The 19,296-nt window shown below is 35.4% G+C and overlaps 1 protein-coding gene across 2 annotated transcripts in view; it reads left to right on the forward strand.

Moving 5' to 3' along the window:
* KIAA1841 (KIAA1841 ortholog) overlaps positions 1 to 19,296 on the forward strand; it is a 63,218-nt gene that overhangs the window by 4,218 nt on the left and 39,704 nt on the right. Inside the window, exons 3-7 of one of the 2 annotated variants that reach the window (XM_029937432.1) lie at positions 7,049 to 7,235; positions 8,053 to 8,146; positions 10,289 to 10,527; positions 14,135 to 14,193; positions 16,927 to 17,087. In XM_029937432.1, the coding sequence (XP_029793292.1) occupies positions 7,049 to 7,235; positions 8,053 to 8,146; positions 10,289 to 10,527; positions 14,135 to 14,193; positions 16,927 to 17,087 (740 nt within the window). Of the gene's footprint in view, positions 1 to 7,048; positions 7,236 to 8,052; positions 8,147 to 10,288; positions 10,528 to 14,134; positions 14,194 to 16,926; positions 17,088 to 19,296 lie in introns of those variants that run through there. The other variant, XM_029937433.1, reaches the window with a different exon arrangement.

A 19,296-nucleotide genomic window follows, 5' to 3' on the forward strand; every position in this document is an offset into this window, starting at 1 on the left:
TTTACTGAGAGAGAGAGTGCAGGGAAGGGGCAGAGAAAGAAGAAGAGAGAGAATCCCAAGCAGGCTCCACAACCAGCAGCATAGAGCCTGCATGAGGCTTGATCTCACAAACAGTTCAATCATGATATGAGCTGAAATCAAAAGTTGAATGCTTAACAGACTCAGCCACCCAGGTGCTACTTAAATTATTTTTATTATAATGTAAATATAACGTGCACTAATAGTACTAGTTGTAAACACACCTATACCCCCATAAATCAAATTTACATATTACAGACACAAGTAAAAACTAACAACAACACAATTCAAACTGATAATGGTTAGCTAGGGGCCCCTGGGTGGCCCAGTAGGTTGAATGTCCAGCTTGAATTTGGCTCAGGGCGTGATTCCAGGATTGTGGAACCAACCCCTAATCGCGCTCCACCCTGAGCATGGAGTTTGATTGCTCCATTTTCTCTCTCTCTTCCTCTGCTCCTCTCTCCTGTTCATACTCTTTGTCTCTAAAAATAAAAAAGCACGGGCGCCTGGGTGGCTCAGTTGGTAACCTCCTGATTTTAGCTCAGGTCATGATCTCCAGGTATGTGGGTTTAAGCCCACATCCAGCTCCACATTGACAGCACAGAACCTGCTTGCGATTCTCTCTCTCAGCCCCTTCCTTTCTCACATTCGCATGTGTGCTCGCGTGCTCTCTCTCTCTCAAAATAAGTAAATAAACTTTAAAAAATAATAATAATGGTTACCTAATGTAGTAGGTAATAGTGTTCTGCTGAAATTAAATTGCTGGTTACAAGGCAAACATTGTGTGGTCTATCATGACACAAAATATTTCGCATTCAGCTTGTATTGCCTTGTACCTTTCAAAGACTTCATTCTTCCTCCACCCTTCTCTCTTTAAACTACTATGAAGACTTACATTGCATCATGAGATTATTAGCCTTCCCTTGACACCAGTGCCTCTCTCCTCTATCAAGAGATAGGAAGATCCCTTCCCTATCTTACCCTTTTAAAAATTAACCATAGTTGGGGTGCCTGGGTGGCTCAGTTGGTTAAGCATCCAACTTGAGGATTCTCATGGTTTGTGAATTCAAGCCTCACATCAGGCTCCACACTGATACTGACACAGAGCCTGCCAGGGATTCTCTCTCTCTCCCTCGACTTCTTCTTGTGCCCCACTCACATTCTCTCTCTCTCTCAAAATAAATGAATTTTTAAAAATTTACATTAGACTAATAATTAAAGTATTTCTTAATACAACTTAATTGTAAACAGAAAACCAAATAGGCACTGAAATACTCTGTTAACCTGATGATTTAGATGATTTTATTTTATGCTCAGAATCAAAACTTAAAATCTAAAAATTCTTATAGAGAGCTCTGATATTTGGTAATTTATCTATGAACTCTAATTTGAGAAGCACTGGCTTCATAATTTTTGCTGTTAATAGGAATTCTAAAGTAGGTGAATCATCTCAGAGTTTTCTAAAAGTAAAAATGACATTAGTGATTTTCCCCAGTAGATTTTAAATATGTTCACCATTGCCCTGGCCCATCATATACACTCAAGAAATACTTGTGGAATCAGTGAATGAACCAAGTCCCACCATCTTCTTTTGCAGCTGAGAACACCAGTACCCACAAGAAATTACTTGCCCTCAGTTATGTTATAGGTCTTTGTGAAATGATAAGGGAATTTATTTATTTATTTTTTAAGTTTATTTATTTATTCTGAGAGAGATTGAAAGAGAAAATCAGCGGGGGAAAGGCAGAAGGAGAGGGGGACGGAGGATCCAAAGTGGGCTCTGTGCTGATAACAGAAAGCCTGATGGCGGGGCTTGAACTCACGAACTATGAGATCATGACCTAAGCTGAAGTCATACCTCAACCAACTGAGCCACCAGGCGCCCAAGAATTTATTTTGTAGTGTATAGTATCACTCCCTAATTTATACTTTTTCAAACCTTCTGGTTAAGTTTTGAAACATGTTAACTTTTTAAATGGAGCCAACCTGTGAATTCAACTACTGTTCTAACTTTTTATTGTGAATATCTTCAAATGTATAGAGAAGTTGAAAGAAAGTACTACACCCCTATATTCTAATATGGATGCCCTATTTGCTTCATATAATGTTTTTTCCATGATATTTAATCGTAAACTTCAGACACAGTGACACTTCACCACATAGAGTACAGTGTACATTTCCTTAAAAATAGACATGGGGCAGCTAGGTGGCTCAATCAGTTAAGCATCTGACTCTTGATTTTGGTTCATTGATTTGAGCTCAGGTCATGGTCTCATGGTTCATGGCATCCAGCCCCATGTGGGGCTCTGCACCAGCAGCATGGAACTTATTTGGAATTCTCTCTGCCTCTCTCTCTGCCCCACCTTGGCCTGTACTGTCTCTCAAATAAACATTAAAAAAAAATAAGGACATTATTTCATAATCCAAGGTCAAACCCAAGGAAATTAACAATAACTCTATCATATCATCTAATATTCACTATGTATTCAAATTCACTGAATTGTTGAATTATTTTTTAATTAAATACAACTAAATGTGAATCAGATTATTTTAAAGTAGTGTTAATTTTTCTTAATGTTTGTTTATTTTTGAGAGAGAGAAAGGGTAGAGAGTGAGATAGGGAGATAGAATCCCAAGCAGGCTCTGCGCTGCCAGCACAGAGCCTGATGTGGGGCTGGACACACAAAACCATGGGATCATGACCTCAGCTGAAATCCAGAGTCGAACACTCAACTGACTGAGCCACCTTGGCACCCTAGTAGTGTAAAAGTTTTTTTTTAAGTTTTGTTTAATGTTTATTTATTTTTGAGAGAGAGAGGGCAGGGGCAGGGCAGAGAGAGAGAGAGTCACAGAATCTGAAGCAGGCTCCAGGCTCTGAGCTGTCAGCACAGATCCTAATGCGGGACTTGAACTCACAAGCTGTGAGATCATGACCTGAGCCAAAGTTGGCTGCTTAACCGACGGAGCAACCCAAGTGCCCCAATAGTGTTAGATTTTTCATAATTTTTAATTACCAAACAAAACATGTCCTCAAAGAACACACACAGACACAAAGGAAATAAATGAAAAATCACAATGAGAAATCTGGCCCTATCTAAAGTAAGTTGTTAACACCTTGTATATATATCCTTCCAGATACTTTTCTATATACAGAAAAATTCTTCAGGTGGATATTCAACAAACGTATTGTTTGGCTGCTTGCTTTTTAACTTAGCGCATTGTAAACATATTTATATGTCAATAGACTTCTGCAGCATTTGAGCATTTATTTTTTAAATAAATTTAATGATTTACTAAATCAGACCACTTTGTTGGATATGTAGGCTGTCACTGTTACAAATATGTTATTCTTCTTTCCTTAAGGCTTTTGTTACATATTGCCCACTAGAAGGACCATCCATGTTATATTCCAGTCAACATAGCTGAATACTTGATCCCTGCACATTCCATATCACATATTATTTATGTATTTGTATCTTTTCAAAATTCTCATGTTTAAAAAATGTTTATTTATTTATTTTTGAGAGAGAAAGAGCACAAGTAAGGGAAGGGCAGAGAAAGAGAGAGAGGTAAACACAGAATCTGAAGCAGGCTCCAGGCTCTGAACTGTCAGCACAGAGCTGGACACAGGGCTTGAACCCACAAACCATGAGATCATGGCCTGAGCTGAAGTTGGTTGCTTAAGTGACCGAGCCATTTAGGTACCCCCAAAATACTCATTTACATATATATATATTTAAGTTTATTTATTTGTTTTGAGAGAGAGAGCACACTTACAATCATGCAAGTGGGGAGGGGCAGAGAGAGGGAGAGAGAGAATCCCAAGCAGGCTCTGTGCTGTCAGCACAGATCCCAAGGCGAGGCTCAGACCCATGAACCAGGAGAGCGTGACCTAAGCAGAAATCAGGATTTGGTCACCCAGCTGACTAGCCCAGGTGCTCCATCAGTTATATACATTTTTAATAAATGTTAATTTGTTTCCGTTTTAATTTACTGTAAATCCTAAAGAGGTTGAACATTTTATGTTTTATTCTATGTCCTTCTTCTGTTTGTGAATTTGTTTTGTTATAGTTTTAAATAGTGATTTTCTTTGTATTAAATATATTAAGCTTTGATCTAGTTTTTTTGTTATTAGCCTATTAGGTTATTGATGGTAATCTCATATACAAATGTTTAAAAGTTTCAAATGTTTAATGTAAAATCTGTGAATCTTTTACTATGACATCTGCCTTTTTTGTCCTGTTTAGAAAATCCTTCGTGGGACACCTGGTGGCTCAGTCAGTTAAGCATCCGACTGCTGGTTTCAGCTCAAGTCATGATCTCGTAGTTTGTGGGACTGAACTCCCTGTTGAGCTCTGGCACTGACAGCATGGAGCCTTCCTTTTCTCTCTCTCTCTCTCTCTCTCACTTTCTCACCCACCCCACCCCCAACTCACACACATTCACTCTCTGTGTCTCTTAAAATAAATAAAAGAGGAAAAAAAAGAAAATCCTTCTCATCTGAAGCCTATATATAATAGATATGTAGTCACCTACATTTTCCTGACTACTTTGATTTTCTACTTTTAAATTTTGACTCCACCTGGAATTTATTTTAGTTTTAATATTTTCTGCTAATGAATAGTTAATTGTCTCCACATTTATTGAATATTTTATTCTTTATTACTGGTTTGAAAAATCCACCTTCAAATCTCTTTCTGGACTTACTATTCTAATCTATTGATCTCTTTATCTAATCCTGTTGACAATTCTATGTTCATTTCTTTTCTTTTCTTTTTTTTAAATTTTTTTTGATGTTTTTTATTTTATTTTTGAGAGACAGAGAGAGACAGCACGAGCAGGGGAGGGTCAGAGAGAGAGGGAGACACAGAATCCGAACAGGCTCCAGGCTCTGAGCTAGCTGTCAGCACAGCCCGATGCAGGTCTCAAACCCACGAACCATGAGATCATGACCTGAGCTGAAGCCAGAAGCTGGACGCTTAACCGACTGAGCCACCCAGGCGCCCCTGTTCATTTATTTTCAATATTGTTTTAATATCTGGGAGACAAAAATCTTGTGTGTATTTTTTAAGTTTCTTGAATATTCTGTCCCTTAATTTCCTGGATTATCATTTTTTTCCATTTTGACAATGGTGTGTTGGTATTTTGAAAGTAGAGAAAAGTGAATTAAGAGTTTTTATGTATTGGGCACTTTGGTGGCTCGGTTGTTAAGCATCTGACCAGCTCAGGTCATGATCTCAGTTCGTGAGTTCAAGTCCCACATCGGGTGAGCTCGTGCCCTACTTTGGGTAAGCATGAGCCCCACTTTGTGTAAGTTCGAGTTCCCCTTCCAGTGAACACAAGCCCCGCCTTGGGTAAAACATGAGCCGCAGATGAGCCCTACTTCTCTCTCTCTTTCTCTCTCTCTCTGCCCCTCACTCACTTACACATTCTCTCTCTCTCATAAAAAAAAAAAAAAAAGAAAAAAGTTTTTATGTGTTTAACTTACCTGAAATAATGACTGATTTTTCCAAAGTGCATCATTTACATTCCCACCAGTAATGTCGGACAGTTCCAATTTCTTCATATCCTTGTCAACCCTTTAATTATTTGTCTTTTTGAATAAAGCCTCCCTTATAGGTATGAAGTAATAATTCATTATGATTTTTTTGTTTTTTTATTATGATTTTGATTTGCATTTACTGATGGCTAATGATGATCAGTATCTTGTCAGGTGCTTATTAGCCATTTACATATTTTCTCTGGAAGAATGTCTGTTTAGGTCCTTCACCCTTTTATTTAATTGGGTTATTTATCTTTTTATTCTTGAGTAGTAAGAGTTCTTAGTATATTCTAGATATAAGTCCCTTATCAAATAATATGACTTGCAAATATTTTCTGCTATTGTGTATGTTGTTTTTTCATTTTCTTGATGGTGTTCTTTGAAGAACAAAGTTTTTAAATTTTTGAAAATTTTTTTTTCTGTTTTTTAATTTATTTTTGAGAGACAGCATGAACAGGGGAGGTCAGAGAGAGAGGGAGACACAGAATCTGAAACAGGCTTCAGGTTCTGAGCTAGCTGTCAGCACAGAGCCTGATGTGGGGCTCAAACCCACAAACTGCGAGATCATGACCTGAGCTGAAACCAGACACTTAACTGACTGAACCACCCAGGCGCCCCCAAAGTTTTTACATTTTGAGGAGGTCTGGTTTTTTGCCTTTTCTTTGTTGCTTGTGCTTTTAGTGTCATAGCTAAGAAACCACCTAATCCAAGATTATATTCTCCTAAGAGTTTTATAGTGTTTGTGCTTATATTGTCTTTGGTCTTGTAATTTAGTCTTTGATCTATTTTGAGCTAATTTTTGTGTGTGGTATAGGTAAGGGGTCTAGTCTCATTCTTTTGTAACTAGATATCATGTAATTTTTGCTTAAACACAAAGAGCATTTAACAATATAATTTAAATTAGGTATAGCTTATTTCTTTGGTTAAGCAATCATGCATCCATTTCAGATATTCAGAATTTATAATATTCATGTTAAGTATTAGCAATTGCTGTAAAGCTTATTAAGCAAGATAAATCTACATTCATTTTCCAATATAGCTATAAACTTTACCTAAAAGATATCAAAAGAACCTGTGTGGGTTTTTTTAAGACTTTATTTTTAAGTAGTCTCTACACCCAATGTGGGATTGGAACTCAACCCTGAAATCCAGAGCTGCACACTCCACCGACTGAGCCAGCCAGGTGCCCCAGGAACCTGTGGTTTATTTAAAAGCCTACCTATCACTTTCTCCATGTTACAATAACTCATTTTATAGGAAAAATGAATTCAGTAAAACCATTTATTTTTTTTATCCTATTCAGGTTTATTGAAATATGTGCTTTTGTATATTGAAATGTGTGCTGATTTTCTAGGTAGTATTCATAGCAGATTAGTATTCACTTGTAAAAAATGATTATGGAAAAGTATCATCAAATAGAAGGCAAGAAAATAATCTCATTTTTTAGTTAAGAAAGATCTGCATGCTCTTCCTTTGATGTCATTACAGTGTGCAAAAAGGTTTGATGAACTGAGGAGCAGTGGGAGCTCACCTGTTGACAACCAGTACAATCCCCTCGTGGCTGCAGGAGAGAGTCCTGTGGAAACCTTAGCCACGTACATCAAATCCTCGCTTCTTGACATGCAGGGAGAATTTCAGGAGACTCCAGTTGGTGAAGATGTGGTTTCCAAAGCAGGTAAGGTTTGAAAACAAAATATAGCATTTGTCCTTACAATAATTTTGCAAAATATGCATTTCAGTCACCTTTATTTACTTTGAGGCAAATATAAGCATTACTGGAAAACCTACTAGTATTTGTATCTTCCTGAATTTTAGAAAATTGCCTTTGCTATATTTGAAAAATGTTTTAATATTACCATACAGGTCAAACACTATTACCAAAAAACAAAGCTATTTACTATATCAAAATTTACTACTCCAGTCTGTTGGCCTACTTGTGTCGTAATCTTAAAGAGATTTGTTGACCTTCACCTTCTACTTAATTTATTTTACTGAGAAAATGTTGCTTGTTTCTCATGTTACTTTTTTTTACAGCTACCTTTTATTGTAGTCAATAATAGTAGCTTTAAATGACACAGTGACAGTGTAGAAAAGATCTTTTCTGCAATAATGTTGGAAATAATTACTGATTTTAGAAATTCTGAGTGTAGTAAATGATTTGAATCTCAGCAGCAGCAGAGTACTGATACAGAAACTTGCTTTGAGAAGGGAGAACTATATTGTTGACTTTTGGAACATTTGACTCCTGCTTGTTCATACCCTATCATTTTTTAAATCTTCAGTGTAACATTAGCAATGTGTGATCCTATTTTTGTACTGTTTTCTCCATATACTTTTAGAAATATTAAGGAAAATGCCACCTAATAAAATGCCGTCTTTAGCCTTGCAAACCATGCATTTATAGTATAACCATTCAGTAAATAAAAACCCGTTCTCAGCTAGAAACACTAACCTCCTCCTTTGTTTTTTGTATGTGTGTTTCTGTATTTAAGGAAGACATAGTATAGCTTCCACAAGGAATTGTTCTTCAGAAAGTGAAAATTGTACTACTCGTAATGATGGAGAAAAGACTGAAGAATCTGAAGGGTAGGAGGCTGGTTCTTTGTTAGATAAGATTTAATATGAATATCAACTTTAAATTATAAAATATATAATTGGTGATTGACTACATCAGTTAGCATAATTTAGGAATTTCACATTACACAACTGTTGAAACTGTTTGAATCAGAGTAGTTCATGTGTTGGACTATAACAATTGCTTGACAGCTAAATATATGACTTATTCATGTTATAATTAAACTGGACTACAGTTTTCCATTTAAAAAATTTATTTTCGTATTTTTAAATATTAAGAATAGCTTCATCTAATATAAAACTTTGAAAAGCAAATTTTAAAACCCAAAGAAAAATCCCTGCCATTAGTTCTCCAATTTTTTAAAGAAACTACATATGTATTTTATTTTATTTTTTTCTTTTTTTATTTTTGAATATAATACAATTTATTTTTTTAACATATGCAATTATTTTCCATCATTTACAATACAGTAGTTACAATTACACTCCAAACAGAAAAGCAAAGTAAAAAATCAAAACCCCAACTTCTATTTCATGTAATTAGATATATATGTATTTTAGAACCATTGGAATATAATTCTGATTATGGAAACATTAAAAATTAGAATATACCTTTTAGTATATTGCAAGTTTTTATTGTTTTGTATATTTTACATAAAATAAATGAACATGTATTTTAAGTATTCACTTTGACAAATGGGTATACCATGTAACCATCACTCAAATGAAGATATAGAACATTTTCTTTGTATCTGAGAGTTCCTTTCTTTATTTTCAGTTCTGATAGGTTTTCTTTGGTAACAGCTTTATTCATATGTAATTCATATACCATAAAATTTATCCTTTTGAAATAGTTCTGAAGATGAATGGTGGTGATAATTGCATGACAGTATGAATATATTTAATGCCATTGGACTGTACACTTAAAAAGGGCTAATATGACAGATTTTGTTATGTGTGTATTTTACCACAAAAACAAAAATTCACTCTTTTGAATTGTATAATTCAGGATTTTAAATTTATTTACATAGATTTTTCACTGATAGTTTTGTTTGTGTAGCACAAAAATTTATCAGATAGTTCTTGCTGGGACTGTCGAGTATTTCATATTGTAGATCTAAAAGCCATAGAAACAGTATGCTTCATTATGCAAGCCATTACCTCTTTATATTTTGACCATAATTTCTTTGAAAGAACAATTTCTTAAGAGTTATTTAAATTCCTTTGACTTTGACAGTAGTGTTGGTTAATAATCCTTTTTCTGGTAGCCCAGTTTATTTCAAATATAATTTTTTTGTATTAGAAAGTTATGAAGTTCCATTGAACACATTAAATTCATATTGTAGGACAGTGTGTCTCTTTTGATTTATTCTCTTTTGTAATGATATAAAAGTAGTTGTGGATCATGCTGGTATTTCTTTTTGAGGTGATACAATTTTCAAGGGAACAGATATTCAAGGACTATATTTTTTAAGCAGTCTTTCTGATGCATCATCTAAACTTATTCTTAAATTATTTTTAAGATATGTTAATAAGCACATTGTAGTCTTAATTCTTTTAACTACATATACTAATCTATATTTGATGCATGCCTAGAAACAAACTTTCTTGCTATTAAAAATAACTAAGTAACCATGCTAATTTTTTGATTCTCTAATGAATGATTTTAGCTGTTTTTCTAATTTATTAATAGTAAGAAAATTTTAATACTTAATCTTTATCTCCTACCCATAACCATGTAAAATTGCTGTTTTATGTTCCTTGAAAGAATTAAAATGTGTTATTTAATTTTTCTTTGTTTGGTATTTTTTTAAAACTTAATACTTGAAAAATAAACTTTAATACCGTGTAAATTTTGAGTCCTGTAGTAAAAATATTTTTGTTTTTCTGAGCTCTGAAGTCACTAGGCTTAATAAGCTTAATAGCTTAAGCTGTTAGGTCAATAGCTTAACTAAAATGAATCAAAATCTAAGATATAATTCAGATTAGCATGACACTTTTACCAAAAATTCTGAATGTCAAACCCTATCAAATTGATTTATGGTCAAAACTTCCAAAAACATCTTGTTCTTGTACTTCCAATAAATGTCAATATTCTTAACTTCTCTTCTAAAACTCTAATAATTTCATTTCTATGTAACATTTTTTATGAAGGCCAAACATGGTGATCCATGTATGTGATGAAGCAAAAAACTTGAAAGAAGATTTTATTTGCCCACGAGATCTTTTGATATCAGAAATGAAGTACTTTGCTGAATATTTATCTATGGATGCGCAGCGCTGGGAAGAGGTGGACATTTCAGTTCATTGTGACGTTCACATTTTCAACTGGTTGATAAAATATGTTAAAAGGAACACTAAGGAGAATAAAGATTGTGAGATGCCCACTTTAGGTAAAAGACAATCTATTGCTTATTTTGTAGTGAAATTTATGTGTCACCTGGTAATTGCTTCAGACCAAACATGAAATGTGGAAAATTATTTGGACATTAGTATTTGTGCCTAGATTTAGTAATCACCTTATAGGAAACTGATACCTCATCATATTTTAGTAGATTATAAAGAATATATGGCAAGTGGACAGGTCTCTAGATCAGCAGTTCTGCATGGACCTCTGGAGTCCTAGAGATGTTTTGTTGTTGTTGTTGTTTATTTTGAGAGAGAGAGAGAGAGAGAGAGAGAGAGAGAGCGTGTGAGCTGGGGAGGTGCAGAGTCGGGGAGAGAGATAGAGATTGAGAGACTCCTGAGCAGGCTCCATGCTTAGCACAGAGCCGTGTGTAGGTCTCAGTCTCACAACTGTGAGATCATGACCTAAGCCGAAATCAAGAGCCAGACACTTAGCCAGCTGAGCCACCCAGGTGCTCCAGAGTCCTGGAGGTCTTTCAGAGGATTCACAAAGTCAGGACAATTTACATAATAATATTAGTACCTTATAGTCTTCTTTGTTGCCATTTGTTCACATGGTACAGAAGCAGTGGAGGGCACACATCAGGGCAGGGGCACCAGATGTACTAGTGGTCACCATATTCTTGAATACCATGTACTCATAGTTAAAAAGATAAAAAAGAAAAGAAAAATTCAGTTTCACGTTAAGAATGTCCTTGATGAATCAGTAAAGATGAGTAATTTGATTAACTCTTGACCCTTGAACATGCATCTTTCCCACGTTCTGTTTGATGACATGGGAAGCGCACTTCTGCGCACTGAAGTGTGATGGTTGTCTGGAGGAGAAGCACTTGTGCAGTTGTTTGAGTTGCAAGCTAAACCAGTTGCTTTTTTAAAAAGAGAAAACCATTTTTACTTGAAAGAATGACAGGCAAATTATGGTTATTCAGACTTAGGTATTAGGCAGATATTTTCTTGAAAATGAATTAAGCTGATCAACTAAAAGGAATCAACTGACAGTATTTGTTGTCAATAATAAAATTCAAGGTTCCAAGTGAGAATTAGAGTATGGAAACCTTGTATCTGCTTCCATATCCTTGACAAAAGACTGTTCTGATGAGACTGGGGGTGATATTAACAAATGTGATTGATATATGTGTGTGTGTGTGTGTGTGTGTGTGTGTTTTATTTTTACAGAGAGACCATGCGAGGAAGTGGCAGCGGGGGGAGGAGAGAGAGAGAATTTAAGCAGGCTTCATGTTCAGTGCAGAGCCCAAAACAGGGCTCAGTCTCATGGCTCTGAGATCATGACCTGAGCCGAAATCAAGAGTCAGACTCTTAACTCACTTAAGCCCCCAAGCACCCCTTATATATATATATATTGTACAATGAAATGTTGAAATGTTTCAACATTTGGAAGATCTATATAGCTCAGTGAATCTAGTATTTTCCAAATGACCAGTGTGTGATGTTAAAATCATGCATGGGTTAAATAAAGATCCATTCAAAGTACAAGATAAACCATTTGACTTTGAGGTAACAGAATAGGAAAAGTTTATTGATATGACTTCAGATTCTATTACACCTAACCTTTAAAAGAAACTACCAATTGTTGAGTTTTGATAGAACATCAGAGAAGAGTACCCACAAACTGAATGTAGAAAGAGCTATCAAATCCATCTGTCTTCTATTAAGTCAGATATTGAAGAAATTTGCAAAAAAATGTCAGTGTTAACTCTTATTGCTAATTTGTATTTTGGAAAGTATAGTTTTCATAAAAACATGTTAATATATAATGAGTATTCTTTTAAAAGGAATTAAATATTTTAACTTTTATTCCTGTTTTAATTTGTGATATGGTCAGTACGGATGGTTCTAACCCATCACAACAAAAAAGGAGTCTTTTAAGATCAAAAGTTTGGGAAGCAGGGGCGCCTGGATGGCTCAGTCAGTGGAGCATGCAACTTTTGGTCTTGAGGTTGTGAGTTCAACCCCCATGTTGGGTGTGGAGATTACTTAATAATAAAATCTTTAAATAAAAGTTTGAGGGGCGCCTGGGTAGCTCAGTCGGTTAAGCCTCCAACTTCGGCTTAGGTCAGATCTCACGTTCATGGGTTCGAGCCCCTCGTCAGGCCCTGTGCTGACAGCTAGCTTGGAGCCTGTTCTCATTCTGTGTCTCCCTCTCTCTGCCCCTCCCCTCTCATGCTCCGTCTCTCTCTGTATCAAAAATAAGTAAAACGTTGAAAACAAAATTTAAAGAAAATTTTAAAAAATAATAAAAAATAAAAAAATAAAAGTAATTGCAAAGTAATCTTTAGTTGGGCATAGCCTCTTATAGGAATCACACTGTGGCTTAAAGTCTGTGCCCTAGAATTTGCTATTTGTAGCAGTACCAAAATATTTTTAAACTCTTAGCAATAAATAAATCTATACTGATAGTATAAACATTTTCTGAAGAAACTTATTATTAATACATTTTAGGGATCAAATTAATGGGGAAAGTTTCTGGTGGTTCTTAAATAAAAATTACAAGCTTGCAAAATAAAAATTTTCAGCCAGAATCCAGAGATTCCAGATCACTCAGACAGGTTATGTATATATGAAATAAGAAATCAAATTATGCAGGGTGGAAAAAATGTTGTTTTATCCATTAATTTATGCATATAGTAAAGGTAAAAGAAGTAGAGCAAAACTAGTCACTCTGTAATCTCTGACCTTTTATCAGTAGCTCAAACATAAACTTTTATAAAAGAAATCTTTATTCTAATCAGGAAACCAAAAGAATTCTTACTTAAATCTCTAATAATGCAGACAATAGATCTTAGCTGGAATGCGCTGTATTACAGTTCTCTGAGGAATTTTTCACCAGCTCCCTTCACCATTTCTATTTGAGAGCCTTTAACCTAGAATTATTATTTAAGCAAAGTTTAGAATTGCTTATTTTAATCATTGTCTGCATAGTCCTTTATTTAGAAGGATTGTCTTAGTACTATAATGGGAAAAAGTCAGGTTTTTTTCCCTTAAATACACCTCACAGGAGATGACTTCGGTTTACCAAAATGATAGTGTCAGCCAACATTCCCCTTTCCCTGGTTATGCCTCCCAAGACTCACCTCAGTCTGCCTTTAGGAAGTAACTTAAGTGCTTCTGCAGTAGTAAATTTTATATTATCATTTAGAATCTTTTAATTAAATATTTGTTCATAACAAACATTATACTGCTTTTGAAATAACTTCACTAATAACAAGCACTTTCATTAATCATTTAAAAGATTTTCTCACCATGATTTTTTTATGTGATAAATTAGAGTCTAAATTTTAATTATCTTTTTCTCTAATTTAGTTAAACAGAAGTTTGCATGTGTCCTATCTTTAGCTGGAGTCTTTTTACTTACATATGAATCTAATTCCAGGGCAGATTTACTATATGCTTTCTCTATACCCTGGATATTTTAACACTGCATTTTCTTTCTTTTGGGTATCTAAGCCATATGATGTAGTAATGTTATAATAAACTTATAATGTAACATTCTCTTTTAAGGTAAGAAGGACCGTGTCCTGAGGAGATTGAGGTATAAATCAGAAGGAGAATTAATTTTTTTCTTTTTTTTTTTAGAGCCAGGAAATGTCATTTCAATTCTTATTTCCTCAGAGTTTTTGAAAATGGATTCATTGGTAAGTATTAATAAAAGATCCAAGCTTTTTTATTCACCTATGCTTAACTTAACATACAATTTGATTTTTCCTTCAAATGTCTAGAGATTTCTAAGACATCTTACTAAAATAGTTGTTAATTCAGGAGTGTGATTCTGTAAGTGAACTAATAGGCATTCGCTCTGTGGTGAGTTACAGCTCAGAGCCTATGTCAGGTAGAATTGTCATACAAAGGAAGCTATTTGCAGCAAATAAGGAGGGGTGAGTCATTTATTTTTTTTAGGGTTTAGGATGAACATTCATAACGGGGAGCTCTGTCACAGCAAGTAAAGGCAGGCATAAATCATAGGCATCCTATGTTATGTTAGTGAGGCTTGTGCTCCACCTGGGGTGGAGACTTCAATATTATAATGAAGCAGAGATAACAGGAAGAGGGCAAGGGGCTGTGGGTTTAAACTGGATGGGGTCTTGGGTTTGTTACCTTGGATGAGGAGTCAGGGCCTTGCTTACTTTGGAAATAGTAATACCACTGCTTTGGTCAGGCTATATCCAGGCCTGGTGGAAACTTAGTTTTTGTACTCCCCTTGTTCTGTTAAAATTCTTAAATATTAAGGTCTTTGTATTTCTTTTTAACTCTGACACCTCCTAGGAAATTCTGCAAGAAGTGTGCTTGGGCAGGTGGTGCACAGATGACAGAAAATTGCTGGGGGCCTAAAACGACTTTTCTTTTGTCAGAAAAGCTTTATCTCATCTTTCTTTTTCAAGGAATCCCTACGTCTTCCTGCTTACAATTCCATAGAGTAAATTGCTCTTGTTCTGTTGGGAAGGGGTTAAACTAGTATGTGTCATTTGTATATTATGCCTATACAGCAAACACTTCATCTTCCAGGAATAGCTTACCTGATGTATTAGATGAAACTAGGCAGAATTAGCTTTACTCCAAGAGGGATTTTGCTCTAAAACCAAATTACATGAAAATGAACTTGAATATATTTGTTTCCATTTAAGTAATTTTTTTTAAATTTTTTAATGTTTTTTTAATTTATTTTTGAGAGACAGAGAGAGACATTGTGAGCAGGGGAGGGTCAGAGAGAGAGAAAGAGACACAGAACCGGAAGCAGGCTCCAGGCTCTGAGCTAGCTGTCAGCACAGAGCCTGATACGGGGCTCGAACCCACAACCGTGAGATCATGACCTGAGCTGAAGCCGGACGCTTAACCGACTGAGCCACCCAGGCGCCCCTCCATTTAAGTAATTTTTAAGCATGCTTGGTTATTTGTGTCTTTGATTTATAAACCAGTGAATTAAAAACAAATACCCAACTACTAATATAGTTGTATATGTATAAACCCACGTATAAAGTGTATGTTGTTTAAGAGTAGTTGATAGGGGCGCCTGGGTGGCTCAGTCGGTTGAGCGTCCGGCTTCGGCTCAGGTCAGATCTCACGTTCGTGGGTTCGAGCCCCGCGTCGGGCTCTGTGCTGACTGCTAGCTCAGAGCCTGGAGCCTGCTTCAGATTCTGTGTCTCCCTCTCTCTCTGACCCTTCCCTGCTCACACTGGCTCTCTCTGTCTCTCAAAAATAAATAAAAAACATAAAAAAAAGAATTTTATATAAAAAAAAAGAGTAGTTGATAAAACATAAAAGCACGATATATACAAATACATATCAGGTTCTAACATTAAGTATATTTGTTTCTTTTTATTTAATAGATTTCTTAAAATTTCTTTAATGTTTTATTTATTTTTGAGAGACAGAGAGAGACAGTGTTTGCAGGGGAGAGTCAGAGAGAGAGGGAGACATAGAATCTGCAGCAGGCTCCAGGCTCTGAGCTAGCTGTCAGCGCACAGAGCCCGACGCGGGGCTCGAACCCACAAACCATGAGATCATGACCTGAGCTGAAGCTCAACCGACTGAGCCACCCAGGCGCCTCTTATTTAATAGGTTTCTTAATCATTCACATGCTTATATATGTTTGTGTTAGGGCATAGTAGTTTTTTTTTGCTATATTAACAGCTGTGAAGTTTGTTTATTTGAGTGCTTAAGGTTTTGGTAGTTCTCTGTATTCTTTCTATTCTTCAGTTGCCCCCTATTTAGTTGCTGGCATTAATTGCTTCAGGGAAAGGTTATAGAAAAAAAGCAGAGTTGAAAAGAGTCCTTAACCTTTGAGATTTGAAAGCTAAGCCCTAAGGCATAATTATTTTTTCTATAAACAAAATATTTGGAAGAATACAAGATTAGTCAGAGCTATTTTGCCCCAAGCCCCAAAGCCACCTCAAAAGTAAATAAATATACCTCAGGTTGGAGAAAGGGGAAGAAACTCAGAAAGCAAGCACAGTACAACTGAGAAAACCTTGAAGTGACTAAAATTATATTTCTGCTACTCTGAGAAGTATAGGCTTAAAATTGCCACTAAGTCTAGTTTTAGGAAGTCACATATCTTGTATACTTGAGTTTGTGGACTAAGATATATACCTGCCATGGTCATGAAAGATGCTTATTGCATTATTGTTGAAAGTGTGCCAAGAAAATTGAGGACTATTTTTCTAGCTCTGTATGCGTTGGTAAAAATATGGCCTGCTGGGTCACTTTGGAACAGTACAGATTAGCCCAGTATAGATAAACCTAAGTGCAGTTAGTGTCCAGCAATCCATGGATCAAGCTTTTAATGAATTTTATCTTTGAAAGGTATTAAAATGACATTATGCTCCATGCTACTCTTTTCAACATTTATTTTCTATTCTGTGTTTTTTTAGGTTGAACAATGTATTCAGTATTGCCACAAAAATATGAATGCCATAGTAGCTACCCCATGCAACATGAATTGTATTAATGCAAATCTTCTTACCCGTATAGCTGATCTGTTCACACATAATGAAGTTGATGATTTAAAGGACAAGAAAGATAAGTTTAGGAGGTAATTTTTTAAATTTAATTTTTAACCTAATGTTCCTGTTAGAAGAAATATATTTCTATTTCATTTTAGTGAAATATTTTATTTTTAGAATATATTTAGAAATATTTCTATTTTTCTTTTAAGTTCATTCACTTACTTTGAGAGAGAGAGCATGAGCAAGAGAGGAGCAGAAAGAGGTGGGAAGAGAGAATCTCAAGCAGACTTTACACTGTCAGCATGGCATCCACTGTCTCATGACTTGAGCCAAAATCAGGAGTCAGCCACTTAAGTGACTGAGCCACCCAAGTGCCCCTCTATTTTATTTTAAATAAAAGTAAAATTTATCCAGAGCCAATGGCTCTAGATAAAAATTAGTACTTAAATTATTTTGTATAGTGTACATATGACCATACCGTGTTAGTGAATTATGTAAAAATTATTAAAGCTGGCTTTATTACAAAGGGGAAGAGTAGCAGGGGATAAGGTCGGCAGTTTAGGCACTGTTTAAGTCATGGCAAAGAGGGTATACTTTATTCTAAAGATGCATGGGAACAGAAGGGTCACATGACTGGTTTTTGAAGAGATCATCCTGTTTCTCTGTGGAAAATAGACTACAAGGATATAAGAAGCAAGGAAACTGATAAGGAGGCTGGTGCAGTAGTCTGGTGAGAGATGAAAGTGTTTGGACTAGAGTAGGAGCAGTAGAGCTGGAAAGAAGTAGATGGATGCAGAGTGTTATTAGATTGACAGATTTCAAATGGAATAATGTGAGAAAACAGTGTATCCTAGGATAATTACTGGGTTGAAGTTTAAGGTTGAGCAACTAAGTGGATGGTAGTGCCATTAATAGTGGAGAGATTGGGAGATTGGAGTAAGGGGTTCAAGAAGTGGATTTGGATCTTGTTGAAGTTACTTAACGTATTTAATATAATTTTTAGACATCCAGGCAAGATAGCAGAGGGAGATGCATATATGAGTTTGAAACGTAGGTCAAAGATCAGAGGTTAAAATAGAAGCACAAAAGTAGATAGATTTGAAACCATGGAACGGGGTGAGATTTCTTAGCAAGACCATTCTTTCTCCCCTGAATTGCAGTGGCACCATGTGTTTCCAGACTCTCCATTTTGTTTTTCTGGTTTCTTCTTCTTTTCTTTAAATTGAAATATAGTTGAGACACAATGTTACATTAGTTTCAGGTTATAACATAGTGGTTTAACGACTCTATACCTTACGCTGTGCTTACCACAAACGTAGCTACCATCTGTCACCTTATAATGCCATTACAGTCCCATGACATATTCATTCCGTAACTGGAAGCCTGGATTTCACCCTCTCCTTCACCCATTTTTCCATTTCCTTACGTCCCTCCCCTCCAGCATTTTGTATTTTGCATTTATAGGTATGATTCTGCTTTTTGTCTGTTCATTTATTCATTTGTTTTTTAGATTCCACATATAAGTGAAATCATATGGGATTTGTCTTTCTCTGATTTATTGCACTTACATTATACCCTCTAGGTCCATCCACATTGTCACAAATGGCAATATCACATCCTTTCTTATGGATAAGTAATATTCCACTGAATACACACACACACACACACACACACCTTATCTTTTCTATCCATTCATGTATTGATGCACACTTGGGTTGTTTCCATATCTTGGCTATTGTAAATAATGTTATAATAAACATACAGGTGCATATATGTTTTCAAATTAGTGTTTTTCTTTTCTTTGAGTAAATACCCAGTATTGGAATTACTAGATCATATGGTAGTTCTCTTTTCAATCTTTTGAGGAACTCCCATCTGTTTTCCATAGTGGTTGCACCAAGTTACAGTCCCACCAACAGTGTGCAAGGGTTCCTTTTTCTCCACATCCTTGCCATCACTTAATTATTTCTTATCTTTTTTATTCTAACCATTCTGACACATGTAAATGAGATCTCATTTTGGTTTGGATTCACCATTTCCCTCATGATTAATGATGTTGACATCTTTTCATGTCTGTTGGCCATCTGTATGTTTTCTTTGGAAAAGTACTTACTTTTCCAATCATTTTTTAATTGGATTGTTTTTGGGGGTGTTGAGTTGTATAAGTTCTTTATGTATTTTGGATATTAACCCCTTGTTGGATGTATCATTTCAAAAATCTCCATTCAATAGGAGATGTTTTGTTGATGATTTCCTTTGCCATGCAGAAGTTTTTTTTATTTTGGTATAGTCACA

Source organism: Suricata suricatta, chromosome 4 (assembly GCF_006229205.1).
Source record: "Suricata suricatta isolate VVHF042 chromosome 4, meerkat_22Aug2017_6uvM2_HiC, whole genome shotgun sequence".
NCBI classification, from domain to species: domain Eukaryota; kingdom Metazoa; phylum Chordata; class Mammalia; order Carnivora; family Herpestidae; genus Suricata; species Suricata suricatta.